This window comes from Anopheles gambiae, chromosome X (genome assembly GCF_943734735.2).
Source record: "Anopheles gambiae chromosome X, idAnoGambNW_F1_1, whole genome shotgun sequence".
Lineage (NCBI taxonomy): Eukaryota > Metazoa > Arthropoda > Insecta > Diptera > Culicidae > Anopheles > Anopheles gambiae.
This window is the reverse complement of record NC_064600.1, coordinates 371160-398129: the sequence shown is the minus strand read 5'-3', so window position 1 is coordinate 398129 and position 26970 is coordinate 371160. Positions and strand designations below refer to the sequence as shown.

Here is a 26970-nt window from a genome sequence, read left to right as displayed (position 1 = left end):
TTTGACCGATGAATGAGCCGTATGCGGCGGCATGATGAACACGGGAAGTTGATGATTATTGTGTTTCGGCAGGATAAGACAGAAAAAAAAGCAGCAAAGCACACAGCCCGGGGCTAGTCGAAGGATGTGATTGATTATATTTTACCCCAGTAACAAACATAATAACAAACGATTAGTGGCATAATCTGTTATGACGTGTTGCCTTAGTTAAATTAATTTTTTAGATTTACCTCTTGGAAATATTAGTTTCGCTGCCTAATGTTTTAGTGATTTATATACTTGTAGTTAGCACAAATCTACGATAGGCGTACTTTTGTTTTTTTTTTTTATCTTTCCTTTTTTGTTGTTTGCTTTCTTCTTTCTTTTGTCTCTCGTAACTATCATTGCAATTATTCGAAGTCATTTAATGTATGCTTCTCTTTCGTGCTCTTCGCTACACTTCTTCTTTTGTCTCTCTAACTCGTCCTCTCTCTTTCTCACTGTCTTTCTACCACTGTCTCTCTCTCTCTCTCTCTATCTCTTTCTCTTTCTCTCTCGCTCTCTCTCTCTTTCTCTTTCTCTCTCTCTCTTTCTCTCTCTTTCTCTCTCTCTCTCGCGCGCTCTCTATCTCTTATCCCCATCATTATTTATTTCGTTTTCTGTTCCAATGGTTCACTCTTCGTGTTAAGCATACACGCATCCTTTTGTTGTTCTGCGTAAATGTTGGTTAGTTTACGTGTGTGTCATAATGTTGCTCATTCTCCCTTGCCATCTCCGGCCTTCGCTTTCACTCTTTCTTCATCTGTTTTAATCATTTTGCATTTTCGCTTTCGCTCTAGCTGTTTCTGTGTTTGTGTTTCTTTTGCGCTATTATGCATTTATTATGCGGTAATTATGGCTTGCGAACTATCTGTTTCGTTTGTTAGTTTTTTTTTTTTTTACTCATGTATGTGTTTTTTCTTCCTTTGTTTGTTATCTCCTTTATCCCTTAAATACTTAAAATTATTTTTTGGTAATCTTATCTTCTTGCACGTTACATCTCATTTATTTGTATGTTTGTGTACCTCTTTATCGCATCCCTTGTTAAACGCCTTATTTTCGACTATTTCTGTTCGTAATTACGAGTCACAAGATGCAGCTGAGTGTGTCAGAACCGTCTGTGTCCGGGTTTATGTTTGCTGTTACTGTTGTGTATCTGTGTAACTGTTGCTATTGCTGCTGATCAATCGCTCAAGATTTGTCTATTGTTATTTTGCTCCATCTATTTGTTACTTATTTTCCATTACTATTTTTTTTTCGTGTTTCTTTAATCTGGATTTGCAACGTCACAAGAAAAAAGAGACGAATGAAAAACGAAGTTTTTCGTGAATACATGTTCGCTTGCCTTGCATGTACGTTTGCTCTGCAGTTTATTCTGTTTCTGTTTTATTTCGTCTCGTTACATCACTCACTGAATGTGGGAGTGAGAGCACACACACACACACACTATAATCGAATTCCTGCACCGAAGGAGGCGCCCTGCTAGTGTGCCATCAAGAAGGAGAGAGAGAGAGTGAGAGAGAAATGTTGCACAATTTCACAATGGGGAAAGGGAGAGGGGATGAGATACAAATAATTCTATGTTTCTATCTAATGTTTCTAAATATGCTTGCTTTGTTTAGCATTTTACTTCCTCTCCTCCGTCTCCCATCTTTTTGCTCGGTTTGTTTGCTTCTAATGTGTTTCCTTGCCTTAGCTTCTTCTGCTTTCTTTTGCTCGCTTTGCAGCAGCTCTCAAAAGAAAATGAAAAAGTTTGGAAAACAAACCAACGAAATAGGTTACATTCATTTAAACACAGCACAGTGACGCGATATTATACATACATACATACATATATACATGCATGCAAGGCCGTACATACATATGTTTGTACCTACATTCGTGTTCTTGTGTTCCGTGCCCTTACCAATTCTTAAATTTGCTTGTGTTTTATTCTCCTTGTTTGTGTTTGCTACTTTCTTTTGCGTATGTTCTCTCTTTCTTTTTTTTCTTTTTTGTTGTTGTTGTTGTTGTTGTTGTTTGCTATCCTTCCTCTTTGGATCAGATATATGTTATTTAAATTCAGTTTAAGTTAGTTGTTCATACGTCCTTTGTTGCTAGCAAATACTGCCCCACACGCACGAACATTCCTCCATTCGGGAAACATTAAAACGTACCTTGTGGGTTGCAAAATGCACCAATTTTATGCACAAAACCACCGTTCCTTACTCCAATGCAGCTCCCCATGCCCTTCTCTTTTCGCTTTAACGTTCGTTCACTCGCTTATAAACACACGTTCAATAAGTTGCTATATGTGTTTGTCCGTTTGACAGGAATAAGGAATAGCAATAGAAACGGGGAGAGTATAATATGTTATTGTTGAAAAAGAAAGAGAGAAAAGGAACTAAAGTATAAGGAGAAGGGATGAGAATTGTAAACAGGGGGGAAAACAACGGGAATAAGTATTCGTTTCCCGCATTTTGGCTTGCTTGTTTGGCGTGCCATTGTTTTAAACTACAAATTTGCAAGATTTACATGTCATTTGATCTGTTTCTTTCTTTTTTTTTTGTTTGTTAAATCTTTTTTTTTTCTACTAATCTCTTCCTACCTTTCGTTAGTGTTCTGTTTTAGCCGGTACTGCTTCGAGATTCTCTTTCAAGGATTTGTTTGTGGGTTGGTTTGAATAGTAGATAGGGTTTGTTTTTCTCGATTTTGTGTGTACCTGTGTACAGCCTATACATATCCATAAGTGTGTATTTTTGTGTTTTCCTTTTCCAAGCAACCTAACAGATTTTTTAGCTCCCTATAGCTTGGTGCACTGTGGTGCGGGCGCGTGTGTTTATATGACAGAGAGCGTTTACTCTTGTTGTATTGATGTCTGTTGTTACCTTTTATTGTGTTTGTTGTTTAGTTTTTCGTTTGTTCCTTTGCTTATTTAATCCTTTTTTTTTTGCGTAACTCAAACTCTCTTTCTCTCACACACGTGTTCACTGCATTAGAATACAACAACGACAAGAAGATGGTGTTAATTAGTTGTTACACTTAATCCGTATTGCTGAGCGTATGCATTTAGTTGTCTTTCACATTATAATTTCGGCTTCCAGTTATAGTTGGTATTGTATTCTCACTGCTTGCTCTCCCGCGTTTAATCTATTGTTTTCGGGTATAGTTTTAACGTTTAGTAATACCACAGCACAAAGAACCTGACGTAACGATAGCATTAAATAATTTGATACACAAAGTTAGAGTAAATGAAAACAGTTTCGTCCATCTTTTTTTTTTCACATCCATACTCATACACACTCACCCACGCAGACGATCGAACACTTGGGTTTCGAAGATGGATCAAATCCATTTTAACAGCTTATCCGTGCAATACAAGCCGCCACAGAAATCACAGTAAACAAGGAAAGGGAAAACAGAAAACATAACCTCCCAGTAATGCATGTCCCTCCCGCCATCCATGCCACCGATGGCTTTAGTTGTAGCCGCAATTACAAAAATTAACATAACAACACAAACACGTACGACCCCTCCACCGGAAACAATGAGCGAACAAAATACTGCATGTAGCCAAATAAAACAACGGGGAAACGCATTGATCAAAAAGCATAGCAAACAAAATAATCATGTAAGAATACAGCAACCGGTAAAATACGCCAGCGGAAAGATTTCGAATCAAACGTGACGGAAGAAATCATAACAGACGAAAAATGTGCAATTCAAAAGATAGATTATATATATATATACACGCACACATACACACTTACACGTAAAACAAATAGCAAAGCATATCATGAAACTGAACCTAGCTTCGTCGGGCTGATTGTCATTCGAAACTGGAAACTATAGAAAACCATCTTGCCGAAATGGGGCAGGGGGGGGGGGGGGGGAGGGGGGGGTGCACCCAAAATGGACCGTGCGCGTCACAAGCGGGGAAAAAGCTTTCCCGGCTTCACCTTCCCGTTCCACCTCTCGCCCCCCCCCCCCCCCCCCCCCCACACACGCCACACTGTTGTTGTGGGGTACGGAGTGTGTGTGCCACCTGTTTGGTAATAAGATTTCGTGCACTGCATGTGTGGTTCTGTTGAAATTATGTGTTTGTTTGGTTATTTCGATAGTTTTGTTTTTTTTTAGTTCTATTTGTTTTGTTTTTTTTTTTTTCGTTTGCCCTTCTGTCTTTCTCGCCTGCTTTGCTAGGCGATGCAACACCACCAGTGTGCAAAGGACTGCAAAATCATCTAAAACATCACTTCTTCTGTGTGTGTGTGTGTGTGTGTGTGTGTGTGTGTGTGTGTGTGTGTGTGTGTGTGTGTGTGTGTGTGTGTGTGTGTGTGTGTGTGTGTGTGTGTGTGTGTTTCTGCTCTTGTTTTTATTTCGTTTCGTGTGGTTTTCACTGCGCCCCTCCCCCCTGGTCATAGATTCATCGGTTCACTATTATTTTATTTTTATTCTCTCTCTCTCTCTCTCTCTCTCTCTCTCTCTCTCTCTCTCTCTCTCTCTCTCTCTCTCTCTCTCTCTCTCTCTCTCTCTCTCTCTCTCTCTCTCTCTCTCTCTCAGCTTTATGCGTCTCCTTCTCCATCCGGCTCGCCGTTGCCACCTTTCTTCCCGCACGCTGCTGGTTCTATTTTTGCCTCTCTGTTAAATATTTATGTAAAATAGCTACGATCGTTCCGTGTTCCCCAAGTTGTCTCCCGCAAGATTTATAATATGTTGGTTGTTTTGTGTTTATATTTCTCCTCCGTGCTGCCATACCTGCGCTGCCCTTCGCTTTGCCCGTTCGCTCTGTGCAACTTTCTCGTACTGGTTACATCTTAGCAAGCGTGTGATGGATGCGTCGTGATGGAGCGGCGGCTACTTTTCCTATCCGCGATACTGTAGATGTGTGCAGCAGTACAGTAATGTCCGCTTCGTTCTTCTTCTTCGTGTATCCGTAACTGTGTGTATGTATGTGCTGTGTGTTTGCGTATTTGTACAAATACTTGCATACGCTTCGTGGCTGCTCACTAGCTCGTTTACAGCGTCGCGGTCGTGAACTTGAAATTGTAATCGTACGTCACTAGCGGGGTGAGTTCCTTTCCACCGTACTGAGTGTGCTGTGTTGTGAAGCGAATTAGCTATTGTGTTTGTTGGTGATGTTTTTTTTTCCTTCTTCTATTTTTTATTTTTGCAAGTGAGCACTTCCTTTCACCATCTTTCGATGGGGGCAAGGAATCTTGCCTAATTTGTCCTTTCTCTTCTAAGGATACAAATAGCAAAGGAGCGGATTGGTTTTAAATGCTCGCACCTATATAAACCATTCGCCAACACATACACACACACACAAACACACAGACACACAGGTCGGTATGAATAGTCCCAAATTGCAATTTCACCTTTCACCATTCGTGTGCCCTACTCTAAAGGGCCGGAGAGAGCGCTAAACATTGTCAATCTGGATTTTCTTTTTCTCAATTCGTCTAGGTCTTCCCGTGTTTCTGCTCATTGAAACGTTACCAAAAGAGACATCAATTAAAAATGTCCATGTGAGTGCATGTCTGTGTGCGTGGGTGTTAGGAGATTTTGTTTTGTTTTGTTTTTTGTTTCACTATCAGCGTGCTTTGTTGCATATTACTTAACCGTCGCATATTGGATGAGCTTATATTTGCTTCCTTCCTGTCAGAGATGGAACGCAATCTTGCAGGAAAAAATCCAAACACTCTTCCCTTTCGCAAAAAAAACTCGCGCAACACATGGCACTCACAAACACGTAAATGCACAACGCAAACATTTCCCTCCTCACTTTCGTCCCGGAAAATGCTAAAGCTTTAAAGGTGGGACACACGATTAAAATGCTAAATGGTCGGCAAGAATGGTCCTAACCGTTACCAGGTTTGTGTTACTTGTTCTCGTTACGCCTGCTCCTCGTATGGATACGTGCGTCCATGTTTCTGTGTGTGTGTTCGTGTGTGTTGTTACTTTCGGTTCGTACTACTACTATTTCTGTTTTTGCACTATGGTTCTGTTCTTCCGCACGTTTGTGTTGGGGTTTTCGTTCTTTGTTTCACTCGCAGACATGTGTGTTATGTGTGTTGATTGCTAGACTGGAGTGCGCTAAAATTGAGCAGCTACGGATATACGGACAGAGCTACGGAGCATCCATGCCGACGCAAGTGAGTGGACGCGTTTCTCGTCTACATCCTTCCAATCTTCCACTGCCCCCGCTCGCTTGTCCCTGTGCCTATCTCAACGCATGAATCGCACACCGTTGAATAACAACGATAATAATAAACTGGACGAAACAAAAAACAACAACAACATCGCAATACGAATACGGTTGCGTACATTCGCCCGTGTGCATCGTCCACTGCTGACCGTTGTCGAAGCGTGAGTAAATGAGTAAGTAACGTTTGCCTGGTTCACGTTTGAAACAGCCGTTTGAAGAGACGTTACGTTCGTGTGTACTACAGTAAAAGTTGTTCTTCACGCTGTAAGCTTGTTATTATCGTTGCGTAATGAAGTGGCGCCGCAATCTGCGTATGCCTGCCTGTTAGAATTTCCAGATAATGATTTATCTTGCCGCTGTGCATCTTCAATGGCTTGCGTGTATGTTTCTAGTTCGAATTTTCCAAGAGCGCAAACAACCTCTGGCCCGCGAAACAAATTTGAAATGACGAATGCTGACGGGTTCTTTGTTGCTAGCTAAACACAAGGTGGGCTGTAAAACCGGCGGTTTTGTAAAAAAAAAAAAAAAAAAAAAAAAAAAAAAAAAAAAAAAAAAAACAATGCCCTACACTGGATGCGTGAACCATCTCGCACCAGCGCACCAGAGCACTGCACTGCACTGCACATTTCATTCCATTAAACATATTAAATAACGTTAAAATTAAACATTAACAAAAAAACCAAACACTTCTTTAGTTGAATGGCAAGATAGTTTCGTGTTTATGTTTGGCAAGCATCGTTTAAACATTCAGTCAAAGAAACAACAATCAATGGCCATACTTTCCAAAAACCGTGTTGCATCGGAACATCCTCAGGGTTAGCAACCAACTAGCCCAGCATTCTCCTTCGGCCACTCCCCCCAAGCTCTTTAGCGATAATCGTGTGATCGCGAAATACAGTTCAATTGCAAATTTGGCGCGCGGCTCCATTAGGTTGCCCATCCTTAACCTTAAGAAGAATGTAAATGTGCGTACGTGTGTATGTGTGTGTGTGTGTGTGTGTGTGTGTGTGTGTTTGTATGCTTTTTAAATGTTCAAAGGGTGCAACAGGACGATGGAAGCAAGCGAGATGAGTGTAGTAGAGATGGGGGTGGGGGGGGGGGGGAGAGAGATGGGGCGTAGGAGCGAAAGGAGTTGCATTGGTCGTTGGAGGGAAAATGTATTTAAGAAGAGCAAAGTGCAAATGGAAAAAGGATTGCGTATGCGTGTGTGATGGTGTTTATGTGTTTGTTTCTTTGTTGTTTTTTTTTGTTTTTTTGGAGCATTTTTAACTTGTTTATTTGTTTTTTTTTTGTGTTTGCCTTGCCATCATTTTTTGTTTTCACGTGTGTTTGTTGTTTTTGGTGCATCAAAAAGAGAAAAGGTATGAGGCAGAAAATTTGAAGTTCCTCAATAAATATACGATTTTGCGATTTCATCTGATTACTTCATTGTTCACCGTGGTGATATACTACCAACTCGCGTGATTTGGTTCGCCTTCGCCTTCCGTTTTCGTTCCCTTTCCCTGCTTCCCCGCTCCATGACATTTGTTGTGATTCCTCTCCATTCCCCCCTCTCCCTCGCCCTTCCCCTCGCTTTCCCCTTGCTTCGTCGGCGTCGTCGTCGTGGATTGCTTCAATCTTACAAGCGAAAAAGTGTTTGGTTTGCAGTAGTTGTAAGTAATAGTACTAGCAGTAGTAGTAGCAGTAGTATCAGTAGTAGTAGTAGTAGTAGTAATAGTAATGGTTGCAGTAGCTGCTGTACGCTGCCGCTGCCGTACCACACCCCCCCTTTGCCGCAGAGTACCACCGTCTCGAACTACCACCGAGGATGGCCGATCTACTTGTGGTTGACAAAGTCGTATTGCGTCGCGGTGTTGCTAAAGCTGCCGTTGCGGCTACCGTGAAAGTGGACGTTCTGCCACTTGTTGTCCTTTTTATGCCACACCCTCGTCTCCTCCGTCTGGACCGTGTGCGGGTGGCCCTGCTTGTCGATGTACTGCGTCAGCCGGACGTACGCGATGCAGGCGGTGTCCTCGCCGAAGATGTGCACGTGCGGATTCAGGATGGTGGTGTTGATCGCCTTGTTGCTCTTGCCGAGCACGTTCTCGAAGTTGAACTTGTGGAAGTCCATGCCCTCGATCAGGTTGCCGAGCGCTTCCGGCTCGAACGAGGTCAGGTGCGGGTCGCAGATCTTCGTGTACGTCTCGTAGTCGCCGTTGTTTATTGCTTCGATCAGCTGTTCGGTAATCTTGATGATCTCCTGCCGGCGCGCCTTACAGTCATCGTCCTCGACCGTGGTGCTGGAGGAGTCGGTCGACTCCTTCACCTGCGAGCCGTCGCCCTTCTTTGCGATCATGCTCTTGCTGGAGAAGTTGCGGGTCGCCAGCATGGTGGTGAGGATCGCACCCTTCAGCTTGCGGCGTGCGTTGAACTTCTTCAAGCAGTCGACCGTCTCCTGTCGGTGGACGACCGAGGCGACGCGCTCGCGCTGGCAGATCCACGGGTGCTTCAGGGCATCGGCGGCCGAGATGCGCTTGTACGGGTTCACTGTTAACATCTGGTTGATCAGGCTTTTCGCCTCGGGCGTCACCGTGTCCCATTCCGGCGACGGGTAGTCGTACGTGCCCGCCTTAATCTGCACGTATAGCCGGTGCTGATCCTCGTCCCAGAACGGCGGGTAGCCGACGAGCAGGATGTACAGGATGACGCCACACGCCCAGATGTCGACCGCCTTCCCGTACGGCTCCTTTTTCAGCACCTCCGGCGAGAGGTAGCCGGGCGTGCCGGCGAACCCGAACCACGCCTGCTGGTCGCCCTGCACCTCGATCGCCAGCCCGAAGTCGGCCAGCTTCACTGCCGCACCCTTCGCCTTGCTCGCCAGCAACAGGTTCTCCGGCTTCAGGTCCCGATGGACGACACCGTTCTGATGGCAGTGGTTCACCGACTCTAGGATCTGCTGTATGCAGTGGGACGCGTCCGCCTCCGAGTAGAACTCGCGCGCGACGATGTCCTCGAACAGCTCGCCCCCGGTCACGAGATCGAACACTAGGTAGTGGAAGTTCTCCTCCTGGATGCTGTCGTGCAAGCGAACGATGTTCGGATGCTGTAGCTTTCTGCATATCCGGGCCTCCCGCTCGAGCTTCTGGAAGTCGCGCGACGTCAGCTTCTTCGTGTTGATGATCTTCGCCGCAAACTCGAACCCGGTCGACTTCTGCACGCACCGCTTCACGATCGAGAAGGCGCCCTTGCCGAGCTCCTCCTTCAGCTCGTAGTTGTCGGAGAAGCGTGTGCACGCTGGCTGGGCCGCCATGTTGGTCACTGGGTTGTAGGTGATGGTGGGGGGGACGGGTGGTGGTGCGGATTGGACGAAATCAACCGTACGATCGATTGTTCTCACTCACTGTTTTACTCTCGTTACTCGTTATCTTCTCGCTTTCTCTCTCTTTCTCTCTCTCTCTCTCTCTCTTTCCTTTTTCTCTCTTTCTATCTCTTTCTTTCTCTCCCTTTCCCTTTTTATCTCGTACACATACAAACAAACACGCACTGTACCACCGCACTGTAGCGGATGGGAAGCGAAATAGCCCAGTTGGGTAATTCCCCGGCAAATGGACGACACACTACGCAGCAAGCAGAGTTCCGCTTCCGTACGTAACACCCGCTTACTGGGATATCTCGGTATCTCTAACACCGTCCAGAGCACAGAATGTTGACCTGCGTGAACGTGTAGGACTTCACCCGCACACCGTAGCACCTGTTATTGTTGCCTTCGGGCAACCTTCACAAATCTAGCCTCACTCGTTCCCTTAACTCCTATCCCTTTGTTTGCTCTATTGCTTTCCTCTCTTCCTTCGTCACGCGGCGCTCGTGGGGTGGTCGCTTGAATTCGCGCTAGTTTGATTCTGATCTGTTGATTGATTGGTTCGTGTGGCGCTGTTCTGACGGTGACTCCTCACTGACACATGAGTCGCGCGCTGCGGCGTGATGAGTACGATTGCTGAATCGTGAGTTGTCCGGTCTTGGATGCTGAGCGTTCCTGCTGCTGTAGCACCTTGCCAAACATGATACTGTATAGCTGTCAAACTGGCGTCGCTCTGCTAGCACACCTATTGCCACGTTCGCGCACCACAATTGGCCTCGAGAATGGGGGCTGCTAGTTGCTGGTGGGTCGGTTTTATTTCCACTTCCGAATCTAAATCACACTGAACGCTGCTGAAATGGACAAGCAAACGAAAAACGGCGAGTTGTATTAGAAATTATGCAACGAGAAGTGTACAGGGTGCGCATTGGCGGACATATATTGGTAGACCAGCGATGCCAAACTCAGTTGACTACGGAGGGCCAAAACGCTGCATAAAATAGTGACTAGTAAACAGTTATGGACGTTAGAATGATCTACATTAAATGGGGATGATATATTTGTCGATACAATCACATTTACCAGTTGAGCGCTACGCACGCTTGCAAATATATATATAAAAAAAAAAAACATATAAGAAATCAAATTGTGCTTGATTTATTTCTCAAGGAATTGCGGGCCACATCGAATGGTCTCGAGGGCGTCAGACTTACGGTACTTTATCTCTGTTGTTAACCATTCACCAGCGGGTTTATTAGCTAATCGTTCAAATCAAAAGGATTCTAATGACAAAGTGGTTGCTGAACTATAGCAACTTTTCATTTACCTCAAGCGTTATCTCCCACAGATAAGATCTTTACTATGGAGGGAATTGTGATTCGCTTGGTTACGTGAAGTATATAATATAAATTCCTTATAAAGCAAATAGCCGATCGTGCTGGAACCACTGTTTTTACACGCGAAGACGTGAATCGCCATCAAATCTAAGGGGGGACTGGTGGCTGTAAGACACCATACAGTTGGACGCGAAATAATGGTCCATGGTGCGTACTTCTTCAATGCTTTTGTCCTACACACCCACACACAAAGAGGTTATCGTTGTCCGCCAGTGAACAAGAAGAGATAGCTAGTTTTATTGATTTGTGGATAGCCCATTCGCCCAGCAGTCAAGTCCACCAAATCCTCTACTGCTCCAGAGCCAATCGATTCGATATCAAAAGGTAACAGCACACTTTGAGCAAAGTATAAATGACAGGCCATATAAATTGATCCCCGCAATTTTACCCCGCCAGGTTGCTGTACCCCCTCAACACCCCCCCCCCCCCCCCTGGCCCAAGGAAAAAGCAATACAGAGTGGTAAACCAAATCTCATCCTAATCGCAAAGAATTCGATTCGTCTGTCTGAACACACAGCAGGGGCGGCAGTCTGAACTTTCCGCTCAACATTTTTTTTATACGAATAAATGATTGCTTCCCCACTTCATCCTCATCTCTCGCTCTACCTCTCAACTCCCCAAGTAGCGAAGAGGTGCCATGTTTTATGCTTCTCGGGAAGGACCTGCTGGGTTGGGAATGGTTGGGGCAATCGTCAACGTCAACCGCAGAAGTGCATCACAACAACGGGAGACATGTACGTGCGTTGAGGATATTCTGCGGGGATGTGAGGACGAGAGGCTCCAACAGCGACCATATGGTAAGCTTCTAAGCGCCTGGAAAAGCTCAGGGCACACTCATACACTAACACAGACACTAACATAGCAGTAAATCTATATGTCCGTTTCTTCCATCGCAGCAGTGGACGATCAATGGCGAACCACCTGCGGTAGGGTAGTCGGTGGTTTCGCTTTATTAAATTATTCACCCAATACCAATACACCCACTCGCACAGCAGCAGCAATACACACCTACACCTGGGGGAGCGCGCGTGTGCCTCCGGATCCTGTGCTTTGCGGGATACGAAATTCGATTACCTGACATTCGCGTGCACGAGCGACAGGTGGTGGTGGCGGCAACAGAGCGGGAGCTGCTCGGTACAAAAACAAATGCCGACGGTCGTCGATGGGCAATCAGCGATGTTCGGCAATCAATCAATACCAATCCGATGCAGACACGCAAGCACGGCGCAACAAAGCGAAAGAGCGGAGCGGAGCGAGCGAGAGAGAAGAATGAGATGATTTTCGTACACTACAGGGAAAACCCAGCCATACACCAAGAGATGGATAGCAGGCGCTAGAGTAAAGGATGTGTCAGCGAAGGTGACGCGCGGAGCACATTGACAGTTGTGTCACAAACACGGCCAGTCTACACACACACACACACAGTAACACATTCACACCAGCCGAGAGTCGAGGCCCATCGAGGCCTGAGCAGCGCAATCTGAGGGTTTTGTTGATGGGTAATCTTTCTGTGCGCAGTGATGCGGCTGCGTGGAAGGGTGAGAGAGTGTTGTTGAGTCGTGAGCACAAGCCATAAATATGCGAACGGTGGTTACAACAACGGGAAGTATCGTGTGGGAGCGCGTGCGAGGAAAACCCCTCATTTTCCCAACGACGAGGACGACCACAGAATACACCACACAACAGCAATCGGTGGTTGGCCTGGGAGAAAAAGGGGAAGCGAAAGAAGAAGCAGCGCACGGAAAGCAACAAACACGGTTCTTCTTTGCAACCCGATTTTGACACCGTAAATTTAGCGGAGAAGCGCACTCTGGATGTATTTTTATACTTTTGCTCAGGCCGACACACAAACCTTTCTAGCATCAAACTGCCCGACAGAACACACCGAGACAGGCAACACACACAGCAACCGACCAGTTCGCCCGAAAGGAGAACCGCGTATTGAGCTGCTGGGAGGATAGAGAGCGAGAGCGCGAGCGTTTGAAAAACTCAAGCTCCTAGGAACGTTTTTTTTTTTTTCGGTTGGTATTTTGAGTGGAACCATACACACAAAACTCTCTCACACACACACACACACACCAAAAAAGGGCACCACTTGCACACACGTATATAGCTATCTACGCGTACCCAAGCAACTAACCCTCGTACTTGTACAACTGTATTGCTCATGCGTATTGTACGCTTCGTGCTGTGTCCCTACTACACAGATCTCCTCCCCTGCATGGGAAGTTGGTACTGCAACACACGGGGATTACACCTTCTTCGATCGCAGATATCCATATTCTTCAGCCATGTCCGTTAATATGCACGCGAGAAATAGAGAGAGATAGACAGAGAGAGAGAGAGAGAGAGAGAGAGAGAGAGAGAGAGAGAGGGAAAGAGAGGGAGAGGGAGAGAGAGAGAGAGCGAGAGATGGAGACGATCGAACTGCTGAGATGTAACAATAGATTCAAAGGGATAACCAGTTACTGATAATCAAATCATCATTCATCATTATCATCATCATCATCATCAACATTGGGGCTATATATTTTCGAGCGTAGATACCTACTCTCTATGTGTTCCCCGGGTACATTCACCAGCAACAGCAGCAGTCACCTGATACCCGGTGACGGAGATCCCCGAAATTCCCAAGGTAGTTACATTGTTTTTTTTTTTAACAAGAGATCTTCCACGCGAAGTAAAGCATGTCACATAAGCGAGAAGCGCGGCACCATTTACAATTGGATCGAAATTTGTCCATGATCGATTCCGAAGATTAGAATCGCAAAAAAAAAATGCGGAAACGGTGAGGTACTGCTGTGCGATGGCGCCACCACCATTAGAGCGTGTTGTCGCGGTGCTCGAATGTTACTTCGGGCTCGTATGGATATCCGGCACGCACCCCGACGACGTCTCTGTGGCCCGACGGATATGTGTGGTCGTAGTACCTTTTTTCCGGATTCGGATCGATTTTCTGTGCCTGCACCTGTCTCTCGCTCTCGAATGGTTTTGTTTCAGCTTTGCAGATCCACACACACACACACACACACACACACACACACACACACACACACACACACACACACACACACACACACACACACATATATATATATATATATATATATATATACAAACACATACACACACATACACACACGCACACACACACACACACACACACACACACACACACACACATCTATATAGTGTATCATGCAAATTTGCTCGACCGACAAACTTTTGGGAGCATCCCTTCTTTGTTTCGGTCTCCTAAAGCCACACTGCCCATCCCTTCCACGCACTAGTACTGCTCCCGAACTTTCAAAATCAGAAGCATCGAACACACGACTTGAAAACCTGCTGAAGTTATAACTAAGGAAATAACGATACGCTTCTCCATGCTTTGGTGGCGTCCATCCATACCGAGGCTATAAGTGCTCCAGGCGCCCGTCACCATCCTCTTTGCGGGCAGATGTATTTCTGGCACTTTTGGTACATGGGATACAAAATATCTCCACTTCACTGCATATCCCCCCCCCCCCCCCCCCCATCCCTGAGTCCTTTTGTCAGCGAAAGCTACAACGGAGTCCCCGGACCGGACACTTGGGCGGAAATTGAAAAATGGCCCCAGTGTTCCGTGACCGGGCGATTTTCGATTACTTACAACAATAGGCGCTGGAACGATAGGCCTAGCTCAGCGAGTCGGCCTGCAGCCAAGCAATCCCCAGTCACCCGGCAGAGCGTCGATTGCACAACTGCTGCTAGGGCCCCGCTAATCGTACCGCCGTGACCGTGTGCTCGAGAATGGCGCTGCTCTATTTGCCCGGAAAACGCGCGACGCAAATCACACAGGTGTCTTTTTCTGTAAATCTTCTCCTGCATCTTTGTTCATCGGAAGAGCAGAGAAAAAGTGTGTGTGTGTGTGTATAAGAGAGAGAGAGAGCAAGAGAGAGAGAGAACGAGAGAAGAAGAGCGAGCGAGCGAGAGAGATTTACATGAAGCACAAGAGAGCGAATATAGCATTACACCCAATTTCTTGTCAGGAATGTAGGGGGAGGCACGGAACACGCCGCTCGTCAGATATGTCCGACCTGTCCGACACACTCTTCATGGAAAATGGATCCAATTGGTACGTTTAGCATTGGCTTCATTTCCAGCTATTGTGCTGCTTCATCTATCTGTTGTGTATCAAATACCTTCAGCGAAACTCACAGATAAGTGGATGAGTATTTATAATGTGGTGGGTGGTTTTGACCCAAAATTCGACTGATCGACTCGCCGACTTCTCCCCAAGCAAGCGCCAATCTCTCTTGGAGGTGTGTCCCGAAAGTCGACACACACAAACACACACATATATATATACACAGAAAATAAACTTTCAAAGCGAAGTTGCTTCGTCCTTTTTCGCCCTTTTCATCGATCTCCTACTAGACCGCCATGCATAAGTAACGAAATTGGCATGACATTTCGGACCAACCAAGTGCAGAAAAACAGAGCCAAGTAGTAACGAAACTAGCTCTATATGCGCACACGGTTCGCCCCTCTTCTGATTGGCTTACCTTCTTCTAACCGCATGCATCATTAATTATACAATCATCATTTTAGATTAAACCACTCTGGAGCTTCCCGGGGTAGCGCCTTGTACCTTCGCTATATCGCTCTATGCGGTACCCCTGCTGTCTCTGTGTGTACGGCGTTTGCTCTTCGAAGGTTATCCGTAGCAGCTTTTACAGCCTTTTCTCGAGCGCACACATACACACACACACGTACAACAACACGAACATATACTAAAGTGCATTATGGGCCATCAAAACCGAAAACCCCTCGAAAGGATCCACTGGTACTCGTCGTTGACTTGACATGGGGGGACTCGCTTTTCTCCAACCTCCTCCCCCACCCCACCATATATCGATTGAAGCACACACTCAGCACGCTTCGGGTCGACTGGCTTTTTGTCCCGAAGGTCTTTTGCCTCGCACAAACCACCAGACCAACGATGGTTGCTTCCGTCGAAACTGCGCGTAAAATAAGGCACTAGATGCGATACACACCACCAGCCCGAGGAGCAGAAGAAGGTACATGACGACACGACGACCTGAAAGCCTGAGCGAGGGCCTCTCCACTCACACACACACACATACACTTTGCCGTTAAGTACCCGGGGCCAATGTAGTGCCACACCAGGACACCGGGCGCCCGCAATTCGAATGCTCGCGCGTCTGGGGTATCTATATACAGTCATTATCCGATATACGCTATCGTACGGGACCGAGCGCAATAGCGTATCTCGAGTTTTCGCGTATAGCGGATTTGTATGGAAAAATAGTTTACACGACCAGTTCGAGGGTTGAAAAATATCGCCACAGAGTTTTGCATTAAAGTTTTTTGTTATAAAATAGGTATCTTTTGCACAAATTTAATGCAAAATGCATTAAGAACACTAAGGAAATTCAAAAAGAGCATAAAATATTTCAAAAAATTAAAATATTTGCAAAAAACAAATGGAGCTGTCAAATTTAGAGGAATCGCGTACTGCGGATAATTGCTGTAATGATTTTCTAACTCCCATACAAAGAGCAGGATTGTTGTTGTGTTGTATACGGCACTTTGACACTTGGTGTGAGGTGCCTGGCGGTTTACACTCGATGATCGGATCCTGAGGGGATACGGGCACGATACAACAATCCCAAGTAACAAAGCAATAATGGAATATTTTACTTTTTTTTTTTGAATGATTCAGTTTGTCGGGCCAGCTAGTAATATATAAGTAGTTACGGCACATTACTCGCCCTACCCTGCCCTCTTATGACGGTAGGGCTTCCATTGCACAACGGGTGCGATTAGTGGTTGTGCCCGCGATACGATGGATTCCCCTTCCCCCTCCTCATCTCAGCACCAAAAGGGGTTAGAGGACGTACACACCCGCGCAAGTGGTTCCGTCGGACGATGTACTACTTTTATGCTCTTTTTTGCGCAAAAAAAAAAACAAAAAAAGAAGCACCATTACCACTCTCGTTTTGTGACAGTGACACTTACAGAAGTGAGGAGGGAGGGGGGGGGGAGGCTAATACAGCGGTATGTGAATGTGGTCGAGGAAACACTTAGCGAGCGGATAGTAACAATGGCACGAAGCTGCTTCAGATGAATCCTTCAACCGCGACTAACGCTGTAATGTCTTCCTGAGCACATTTTCCAACCGACGACCGGCTCTACCACTGGGTCTGCAACGTTCCTACTGCACATCGATGATTGATGCTTGAAATGATGCTCTCGTTTGGTTTTTGTTTTTTGTCTTTAATTTCGTTGCACTGCATTGGCATGTGATCTGGTGCTTTTGATGGTTGTGTTAGCACGACTACTGGGTACATCCGGCAAGATATCCGGGCCTGGAATGCTGGAATACGACAGTTTGCGGGTGTAAACCGTTTCCCCAAATACGACAGAAGACATACCCCAATTACACCAACAAGTCAAGCTAGCCCAGCACAGTAGACACATGCAAACAGTCATGCGAGTCGGTATACATCGGACATTTTGCTACACCTTTTGTGTTGTGGAGCTTCAGCTCATGCACCTGCCATGACCAACGGGTGGAAAGCGTCAGTGCGAGTGTGAGACTACAGTTCTAGCTAGGAATAAATGTAACACTGGAAACTAAATAGAGGATGGAGTGTTTGTTAAAAGGACAAGGCTAAAAGTTGAAAGTATCCAGCAACAACAACCCGCCTCTGCGCTAAACTGAACGGTGGGGAGCGTTGAATGCAGGCAGGATCTTCCTTCCTGGGACAACGCTGTCAAACTAATTTGAACATGTAGTATATAGTTATTTACTTGCGAGATGCGATGATGCTTGATAATGGTGGTTTTTTCGTGATACAACCTAACTGAGCATCGACTTGCGAACTTTTCAAACACTTGGCGATATAAAATAAACTAATTGGTTGCGCAGAGGATTGAAGCCCGCACTGAAAGACACCCCGAAGGATCCCAAGTTTGACATCTCTGTTCTCAGGCGATCGACCACGGGCACTGCAATAGCTTTTGGTGGGTTTCGTAGCGCACTACCTGGACCCTATCTGTATGTGTGTTTGCGCGCATGTGTGTGTGTGTGTGTATGCTCAACAAGAAGACGGAGGAGGACTCGCGGTGGCAATCCCAAATCCTGCGATGCACCATGTCGGTGGGGCAGGGGGCGCGCTCTGTGCAAAAGAGCTGCGTACTTGAAGTTCGAAAACCACACTGGTATTGGTGTGCGAAAGTAATACGAATGTGTGTTTATAGGCGCGGCGGCCCTCTTGTCCGGGAGAGACGATGAAGGGAGCGTGCACACTCCGCAGTTTGACTGCGGGAGGAGGTGTTTGGGCCAATTGTTAAAAGCAAAAGAAAAGCGCAGCCAGTTGAAGATGACAAGGCGGGTTTTTAGGACATCTCGGCGCTACCTCCCACACCCCCTTTCGACACAGAGAAACGCAGTGCCAGCGACGAGACATTCGAGAGCGACGACATTGGGATCTCCTCCGACCGGAGTTTATCGGTTTGGTAATAAAAGAAGAAAAAAAAGACTAGTTCAACGGAAAACGCGTACACGCACGGGGACGGGCGTAATGTTGAAAGCGAAAAAAAAACACACACACACACACACAGCGAGAGTGCAGTGGAGAACGGACACGCGGAGAGATTGTGGGGTGGTGGCGGATTTTCACCTAGGCGACGGGGACGTGCCTGCTGCAAAGGTTCCGGTTGCGCATGCCCGTGGAAGATGCGCACTGCCCCGTAATACGCGGGACACCGCACACACACACACACACACACGTCCGCGAGGGGATGTAGGAAGGCGAGCTGCGACTCGACGAATCGAGAGGGGTGTTTGGGGGGTAGCTTGGGAGGGTTGTTCTGTTCGTTCTGTGCCATACGTACAAAAATAAAGCACACGGGGCGTCGTTTCTTTTCTTTTTGTGGGCCAGAAATTAGGTTCGTAATTAGGGTCTGCGCCTCCATCTTCCCCTTTCCCTTGCCACTCATCTTTCTCTGTCTTTATCTCTCTTTCTCTCTCTCTCTCTGTCTCTCTCTTTTTGTGCTATCTGAGGGATTACCATTGTCCCAGGCAACAACAACAACAACAACAACCAAAGCAGTAAAAATCGCTTCCACAGTCTGAAATCGCTGCAAAAAGCCCCCTACCCCGCATTTGATAGTACAAATTGCCCATTGGGGGTGTGTGTGTGTGTGTGAGAGAGAGAGAGAGAAAGAGAGAGAGAGAGAGAGAGAGAGAGAGAGAGAGAGAGAGATAGCGCGCATTGGGCCACGGGGGGCTGGCTGGACATTCCGGAACTCTCTGAACGACCCCTGGCGATCCCTCCCGTCCCACTGCATCACCCTGTACGTTTGCTGGTGTGTCTCCTCAGACAACACAGATGTTGTTCACGCTTTCGTGTTGCTGCTTTGCATGCTGCAGTGCTACTACCTCTATTCGGCACACACGCACACACACGCACACATCTCGGAACGTCCCTGTGCACCTGGGAGGGGGTGGGGGGTGGGGCTGTTCGGTCGCGCATTTATGCACGCAGTTTCACTGTATAAATAGCCATATTTCGAACGTTAGCAGGGAACCGATCGGTGGGGGGGGGGGAGGGGGGAGGGGCAGCTCCTCAACGATAGCGTGGTAGAGGGGTGGGAAGGTAGGTAGGTATGGCGAAGAATATTGTTGGATATTTATAACGCGCACAGTCAAAACTGGTGCAGCAGAGCACGGTCCGGTGTCGCTGCCCGCTGTTGCAAGGACCAAATTTTATGCACACACACTCTCACACACACACATAAACGCAGCAAAGCGGGACTCCCCAGGAAGGCACGCGCACGCGTTTGTGTGTGTATGTGTGCGAAGAAAAGGAAAAAGTTTTGGAACAAGGAGTCGAGACCGCGATGGTAAGGAACAGTAGTCAGTCCTGGCGGGTCGGGACAGTCAAGGGCTACTTACGGGTTTTCTTCCTGTTTCGCCTTGTTTTGTTAGCACATTCGTGATTTTCCGTGCCGCTTCCCGACAACGAACGGCGCCGCAGCTGCACCACTCCCTTTTTCTGCACGCGCGCAGCTCACCAGGTGGTCGTCGACCGCGAATTGTTTGCGGCCATTGACAGGCGGATGACAGGCGCACGCACGCACGCACGGTACGGCGGCAGCATCAGGTTGATGGATGAGCGGGTGTAGGGGGTGGGGGAAGGTGTGTCGGCTGTCTTGGCGGCTGCTGCTTTAGGCACTGCCCCTGGACACCACTGGTTGGGTAGCCCCACGCGAGCGCGCGCACGTATAGCAGCAATCCGAGAGCAGGCGGCGAACCCTACAGGGGGCGCCGCTGGTGGATCGACCCACACGACGCACGCCAAAAGGATCCGGCACACACACACAGACAGGCGCGCGCGCGCGCGCACACACACTCGCACACTCACACGAACGCTCAGACACACACACACACACACTGCTGTGAAAATGCCGAAAACGCGAATTCGTGTGGTGAGTTTTGCAGTTATTAGCCCGGGATTTTGTGACCGCTGTTGCTGTTGATTCGGGGGGCGGGGCGGGGAACAGGTTGGGTGCGTTGGGTGGGCTATTTTTACTGAGCGACCCTCGCGACTTTGGGCGGGTTGGTTGGTTGTGTCAACCGTTTTCGAAAAACCACTAAGCGCGGTGTGCTGCGTTCTGTGCAAGCGAAACTGCAATGACTTCAAGACGGTTCTGAGAGCACCGGAGTACCCCCGTCGGACGCGTCGTTCTCTCGAGTGGTCTCCCCGCACAGAGCCACACTCACTCACTTACGCACCCAGCGATAGCTCTTAACTCTCTCTCTCTCTCTCTCTCTCTCTCTCTCTCTCTCTCTCCCTCTCTCTCTCTCTCTCTCGTGGAAAACTCTCGTTGGCCCTCTCGCGAAAGAGAGGGAAAGAGAGAAAAAGAGAGTGTATAAAAAGAAAGAAAGAGAAAGAGAGAGGGAGCGAGAGGGAGAGAGAGAGAGAGAGAGGACATAAAGAGAGCAAAATGTGTGTAGACACGCGCTCGCCGCTAATACGCGCCCTCAGGGAAAATCTCCGGGAACTCCAAAAAAAATCTAACCTCCCCCTCTTCCCATCCCCCATAACTTCAGCAGTTCGGGACACTAACATCGACGGTAAGGTTTTCTTTGCATGTGTTTTTCCACTTCAAGGATGTGCGTGTGTGTGTGTGTGTCCCTTGAACGGTGGGAGAATCTCCTTACAAACCCCCCCCCCCCCTCTCCCCTCTATCATATGCTTTCGCTTGATTGCTGCGTGAACTTATGCTTTCCCGCAATTCTTCAAACTGTAACAACCGCACAGAGAGCCTTCTCCGCCTCTTTGCCGTAGGGTTTACCCCCACTCCTCCGCTGTGGGGTTGCCTCCCAAACTAACCTCCTTTTCGCCGACACATCGGCCACTATCGGAGATAACGCCACAAAACCCCTTGATAAAGGGGATTACAATCGACACTGGCGAGTGAAAAGCTGGACAAAGGGATGGAGCTGTCCCCACACACACACACACACACACACACACACATGCACACACACACACACACATGCACACACACACACACACGCACACATCACAAGCAGAGGACAGGGCAAAGGATAGAAAAGGACAGGGTAGCTCCACCACTATCGATCATTGTTACCCTCGGTTGTGTATGTGTGTGTGTGTGCTAAAGTGTGTGTGAGTAGCGTTATTATCGAGGGTCATACTTTATAGATTTCAGAACTGTGTGGAAGAACAATCGTGAGGATCTCTTCCTTTTTGGAGTAGAAATTTTACATTTCATCTGTCTGTATGTTTGTGTGTGTGTGTGTGTAACTGGAACACGGCCAAAAGGAGACAAGGACAAAGCTCGCTCGGTGTGTGTGTCTCTGTATGTCTGCCAGCCATAGCTCGTAACAGAGACACTCTCTCTCCTCTTCCCCCCCTTCCATCCGTCTCTCTCACTCAGCCCTCATTGCACATGCAATATAGGGGTTTCCAGGGGTTTTCATAGTTGTGGGACCCTTCCTTGACTCTTTCCTATGGGAAGTGAACTTCATATGGTGGAAACTGGACTCTATGGCATCCTAGTTGGACAGGCTACTTGGAAATTCCTATTGGATTTGTCCAACAAGCGTGGAATAGAGTTCAATTCACATTACATTTCACACTACAGTTCATCTCACTTGAGAAAGAATCAATAAAGTCTCTCACAGCTATGAGAACTCCTGGAAAACCCTGTACAACGAAGGATACATGCACACGCGCCGCTTCCTTCGTGCCCAGCCAATACTGCGTTTTTTACTTGCATGCGTGCATGCGTACGTGTGCACGTGTGTGTGTGTTCGAGAGAGAGACAAAGACAGAGTGAGATAAAGAGAGAAAGAGAGAGAGAGAGAGAGAGAGAGAAAGAGAGAGAGGGAGAAGGGTACGTTTTTCGCTAAAGCCTTGAGAAGATGACATCCACAAAACAGTCCTGGGAGTTGGCACCATATAACGCCCCCCCCCCCCCTCCCGACACACACACGTACACACACACACACACACACACAGTAAGAATAAAGATATGAGGCACACACAAAATAAAACAACTTTCCTCTATTGACCTCTTTCAATCTTCCACCCCTCGCATTCCACACTCCCTCCAAACCCACTCCGAAGAACAATAAAATCGCACACGCACACGAAACGCACCTTTCCTCGGTGGAAAACCGAAACACTTCTTTCGCAGGACCCTTTCGCTGCAGGCAAGCCTGTTCGGGGGCGGCGGGATCCTGGAGAACACCTGTGGGGCACGGAAGGGGAAGGTGTGGGCGGACGGGTTGACACAGCCCGTGGCGGGTGCGTCCTGGTGCTTTCCGCGTTACTTTCGTGTGCTGGGGCCCGACCGCAGGAAGAAGTGGCAGGAAAAAAAGAGGTAATCACATACACGCGCAAACACACAAGTTGACTGTTGACTGCTGTTGCTGCTGCTGGGTGCGTTTGTTGCTCGGTTTGCTGTTTGCTGACTGGTGCCCGCTTGGTGGTTTTTGCCGTCCCAGCTACCGATAACACTAAACAACGCCAGTTGGGTTTTTCGCGTGTACGGGTACGGGTTGCCGCCGTGCGATTGATTCCTCCTGCGTTCACGGACAAGCGCGCACAAACACACACACGTAGGAAACTATCGCCCGACCAACCGACCGAGAGTATATCTGATATGAGGCAGCCCGAGCCGAGCTCGAACGGACGTGCGCCGCGCTACCACGCTCCATCGCCACGCTTTCCCAGGCACGGAGGCAGCTGTCCCGCTCGCACGTTTGGCCAACACCGGCCACCGGCTCTCCTTTCTATTGTCTCGGGGAACGGCCATTCCGTTTCCCACAGAGAGAGAAAGAGAGAGAAAGAGAGAGAGAGAGAGAGGCGAAAAGCGGAGATCGAGTTTTTCCGCGACCCAGAACTCACGACTCTCGTCAGTTTTCCCCACTTCTCCACGACAGGGAGAGAGAGAGAGAGAGAGTAAGCGTGGCACGAGAGATTCAATGTGGAGCGCGAAACACACCCCAGGTGAACTTCCGCTCTCGGGCGAGAGTGTAAAAGAGAGAGAGAGAGAGAGAGAGAGAGAGAGAGAGAGAGAGAGAGAGAGAGCGAGAGAAAAGAAGAGCGACATCTGTGTGGAAAAACTGGTACACCCTGTGTGGGGCCCGATAATGGGACCCATAGCCAACCCTTACCAACACCCCCCTTACCAACACCCCCCTCCAAATGGTCCTTTAAGCTCATTCTCACTCTCTGTTCCTCTTTCTCTCTATCTCTGATTCTTTTGAGGATTCCCTTCGTCCAGCGCTTCATTTTCCTTTACTACAGCTCTTTATCTCTCTCTATCTCTCTCTCTAGATGTGAACAGAACGTAGTGGGAAAAACCTCTCGCGATAATATCTTTGCAGTGCATTTTCCGCACCGCATAATCTATTCTCGCGTTCTCTCGCTCGCTCGCTCACCCTCCGACGAATGGGAAAACTCAACTGGCTCTAATAACGTGAATTAGTGAACAAATGAACGACGAGGGAAGAGGGAGAATACAATTTGATGATGGGTATGTGTGTGTGTGTGTGTGTGTGTGTGTGTGTGTGTGTGTATGTGTGTGTGCAGGGGTTGCGGGGTATAGAATGATAGATTAAAGGGAGGATGCGTACACACGGCGGGCATTGATTTCAATCATTATTTTTCCGATGAAACATTTCGCCACCTCTGGGCAGACCTTTGTGCGCGGCTGGCAACAGCCGACGTTTGGCCCTCCTAAACACCCTCCTCATATAAACCCACCCCCTGTTGGGGGCGATTGTTTGTTTTTCGCCTTTGTTGTGACCGTCCGTCGATGGCGCTTCGATTAGAAAGGTTTTTTTTTGTCTTCGTCTTTGCTCAAATCCCTCTCCAATCTTACACCAGGCGCATACAAGGCGCAAGTCCAAATAGCCCCACCATCCCTGTCTCTATATTGCACCCTCTTTTCAAACTTCGCTTTGTTGAGCAATTTGCGTTTGCATGTAATGCTGACCTTTTTTCTGCTGCTAATAATGACACCGCGCGCCAGAAAAAGATGGCGCGTGGACGGGCAAACAGTTCAGAGATCCGTAGTCTCCCAACTGGGACAAAAATATACTATTTGGATGGAGGTTTTTTTTTGCGGACTATCCCTCTATATTTCTCTCGCTCCTTATGTGTCTCTCTCTCCTAACGCTCTCTTCCATTCGATTTTCCCTCTCTTAGTTGAATATTTCCTACACAACCAGAACAAAAAAAACTCAGCTAAAATGATAACATTCGTGGGGCACCTTCCCTTCTCGAGCGCTACTGAAATATAAAGAAATTGACCAACATTTGAGATTTTCAAACGGCACACTTCGGGGCGGGACATGCGGTGCTGGGCCCGGTAATGCTCTGCTCTGCCATTTGCCCACGAGAAAAAAAAACAACCCTTTTCACGTCCCACTGGCGGGCAGGGTTCGAAATTCGAGTGCATTTCCGACGGAATTTCGAGCGTGCGCGTGCGTTACAAGCATAACGCGGAAAGAAGACCACTCGTTGCATTCATGGAAAGTAAAAGAATTCCCGGCCATACGAGAAAATGTTGAGTGCATGAAACTTTCTCAGAACGATTGCTCCTGGTGTTACGCTTAATACCAATCAAAGGTCCTCGGAGGCATCGGGATACAATCGAAGATTCGTGCAACAGCGACATTTAAATGCCACTTCCATCGCCGCCGATGAGCACACCGGCAGCAGCAAAGCTAAATCCAACTACCTTCGGAATGGGTTGTCACACCGTTTGCCTAATCGGATCGGCGACGGGTTTGCGCTTAGTACACACGCAAGTGTCTTAAGAAGCCAAGTGTCTGCACGAAACGCTTCCTTCGTAGTGTTGGCGCGTGTTACAGTAGATGGCGCTGTGCTGCATTACAGGGCTACAGGTACATCGTTGACGGGGAAAGTAGGCTAAGTAATAGCAAAATTAAGACACAGATCGGTTGAGAATATGGATGAATATAACAGTAATTCTCGGACAAAGTTAATTAGTTAAGATATTGTAACTAAAAATACTGTACGCAGAAAAACTCCATATACGGCCACAAAGATCGCCATGGGTTAAGGAGACCGGGTAATAAGCACTGCCATTGACCGCTGCTGTGGCTGTGGAAGAATTTTTCGACGACAAAGTAGCCTTTCTATGTCTTCTGAATTGTTCAATTGCCTTGCTTATTTTTCCTTTCAAACATAAAAGGGGCTAGCCGTGTGGTTTTCTAGGTTCATTTTAACTCCAATCCGACGAAGGAAGATTTCAGACGAAGTAACGCCCTTTACAATCGAGCATTAAAGGTCTTTGGCACTTAAATCCTATTATGAGATTGTTACAGTGAGCCTGCCCTTTACCCTTTCACTTCCTCTTGAGTCTTGTGTGGATGGCTAATTCACTAATTGGTATTGATGTGAACAAACAGCGAAGTTCAAGAGCTAAAATTCATGCACAGAAATTGCCAATGATTCACTAATGTTTAGTATTCTAACGCTGGCGATATAGCTTATAGGAATGTTTGATGTTTGTTTCGATGTTTGTCTTGTTTGTTTGTTTGTGTCTGACAGTGCACCTCCATATGATTACAGGTGTCCCCCGAGATACGACTGTATTTGGGACCGAAAAAATGTCCCAAAGCAAGGCGTAAGTCGAATAAGTCGTATGTCGAATATCTATGAATTCTTCTTCTTCTTTCTTTGGCTCAACAACCGATGTCGGTCAAGGCCTGCCTGTACCCTCTTGTGAGCTTGGCTTTCAGTGACTAATTGATTTCCCCCCATAGCAGGATAGTCAGTCTTACGTATGGCGGCACAGTCTATTTGGGGCTTGAACCCATGACGGGCATGTTGTTAAGTCGTACGAGTTGACGACTGTACTACGAGACCGGCTCCGAATATCTATGAATATGAAGTTTATACCCGAAGTCGAAGAGTTGGAATCTATGATATCGTGTATTTTATTTAAAATAATGTTCGGTAATGTAATAATTTTATTTTAAAAGCCGTACACAATATAGATATTCACGATAGGGTAGTTGTGGAATCTTTGGAAATATGTGTATAACGGTTATCAGCCCAGAAATTCAAAAAAATACATCAATTTCTGGTCAATGACAACTTTTAAGTGTCAAAATCAAAATCGTCGTATCTGCGAATCGTCGTAACTCGAGGTGGTCGTAACTCGGGGGACGCCTGTATATGGGTTTGTTCTTGTCGGATGTCGTGTTCGATTGCTGCTAGAGCGCGGCATAAACTTCACTTCAAACCAACCTCTCTCCTCTTTCAACGAGCAAAGGCTCGCATAGCGAGCATTTGAGAATAGGGATATATTTTCTCTCTTTTTGTGTTGTAGCCTTTCCCGATGCCAAAAACTCGTAACAAGCAATCAGGGGGTTACATACGTGCTGCTACGCGTTCCAGCATTCGAGTACTTTCCTTCGTGCTGTTAACACCGTCTGTGTTTTCGTCGAGTGTTAT

At 47.2% G+C, this 26970-nt stretch overlaps 1 protein-coding gene across 19 annotated transcripts in view; it reads right to left on the bottom strand.

The window, feature by feature from the left end:
* Positions 1-114: 114 nt before the first annotated feature.
* Positions 115-26970, bottom strand: part of LOC1272250 (calcium/calmodulin-dependent protein kinase type II alpha chain) — a 31471-nt gene continuing 4615 nt past the window's right edge. Inside the window, exons 1-2 of one of the 19 annotated variants that reach the window (XM_061653487.1) lie at positions 22636-22862; positions 115-10390 (exon numbers count right to left, since the gene is read on the bottom strand). In XM_061653487.1, the coding sequence (XP_061509471.1) occupies positions 8019-9491 (1473 nt within the window). In that variant the 5' untranslated portion in view covers positions 9492-10390; positions 22636-22862 and the 3' untranslated portion in view covers positions 115-8018. The other 18 variants (XM_061653472.1, XM_061653421.1, XM_061653430.1 and 15 more) reach the window with 18 other exon arrangements.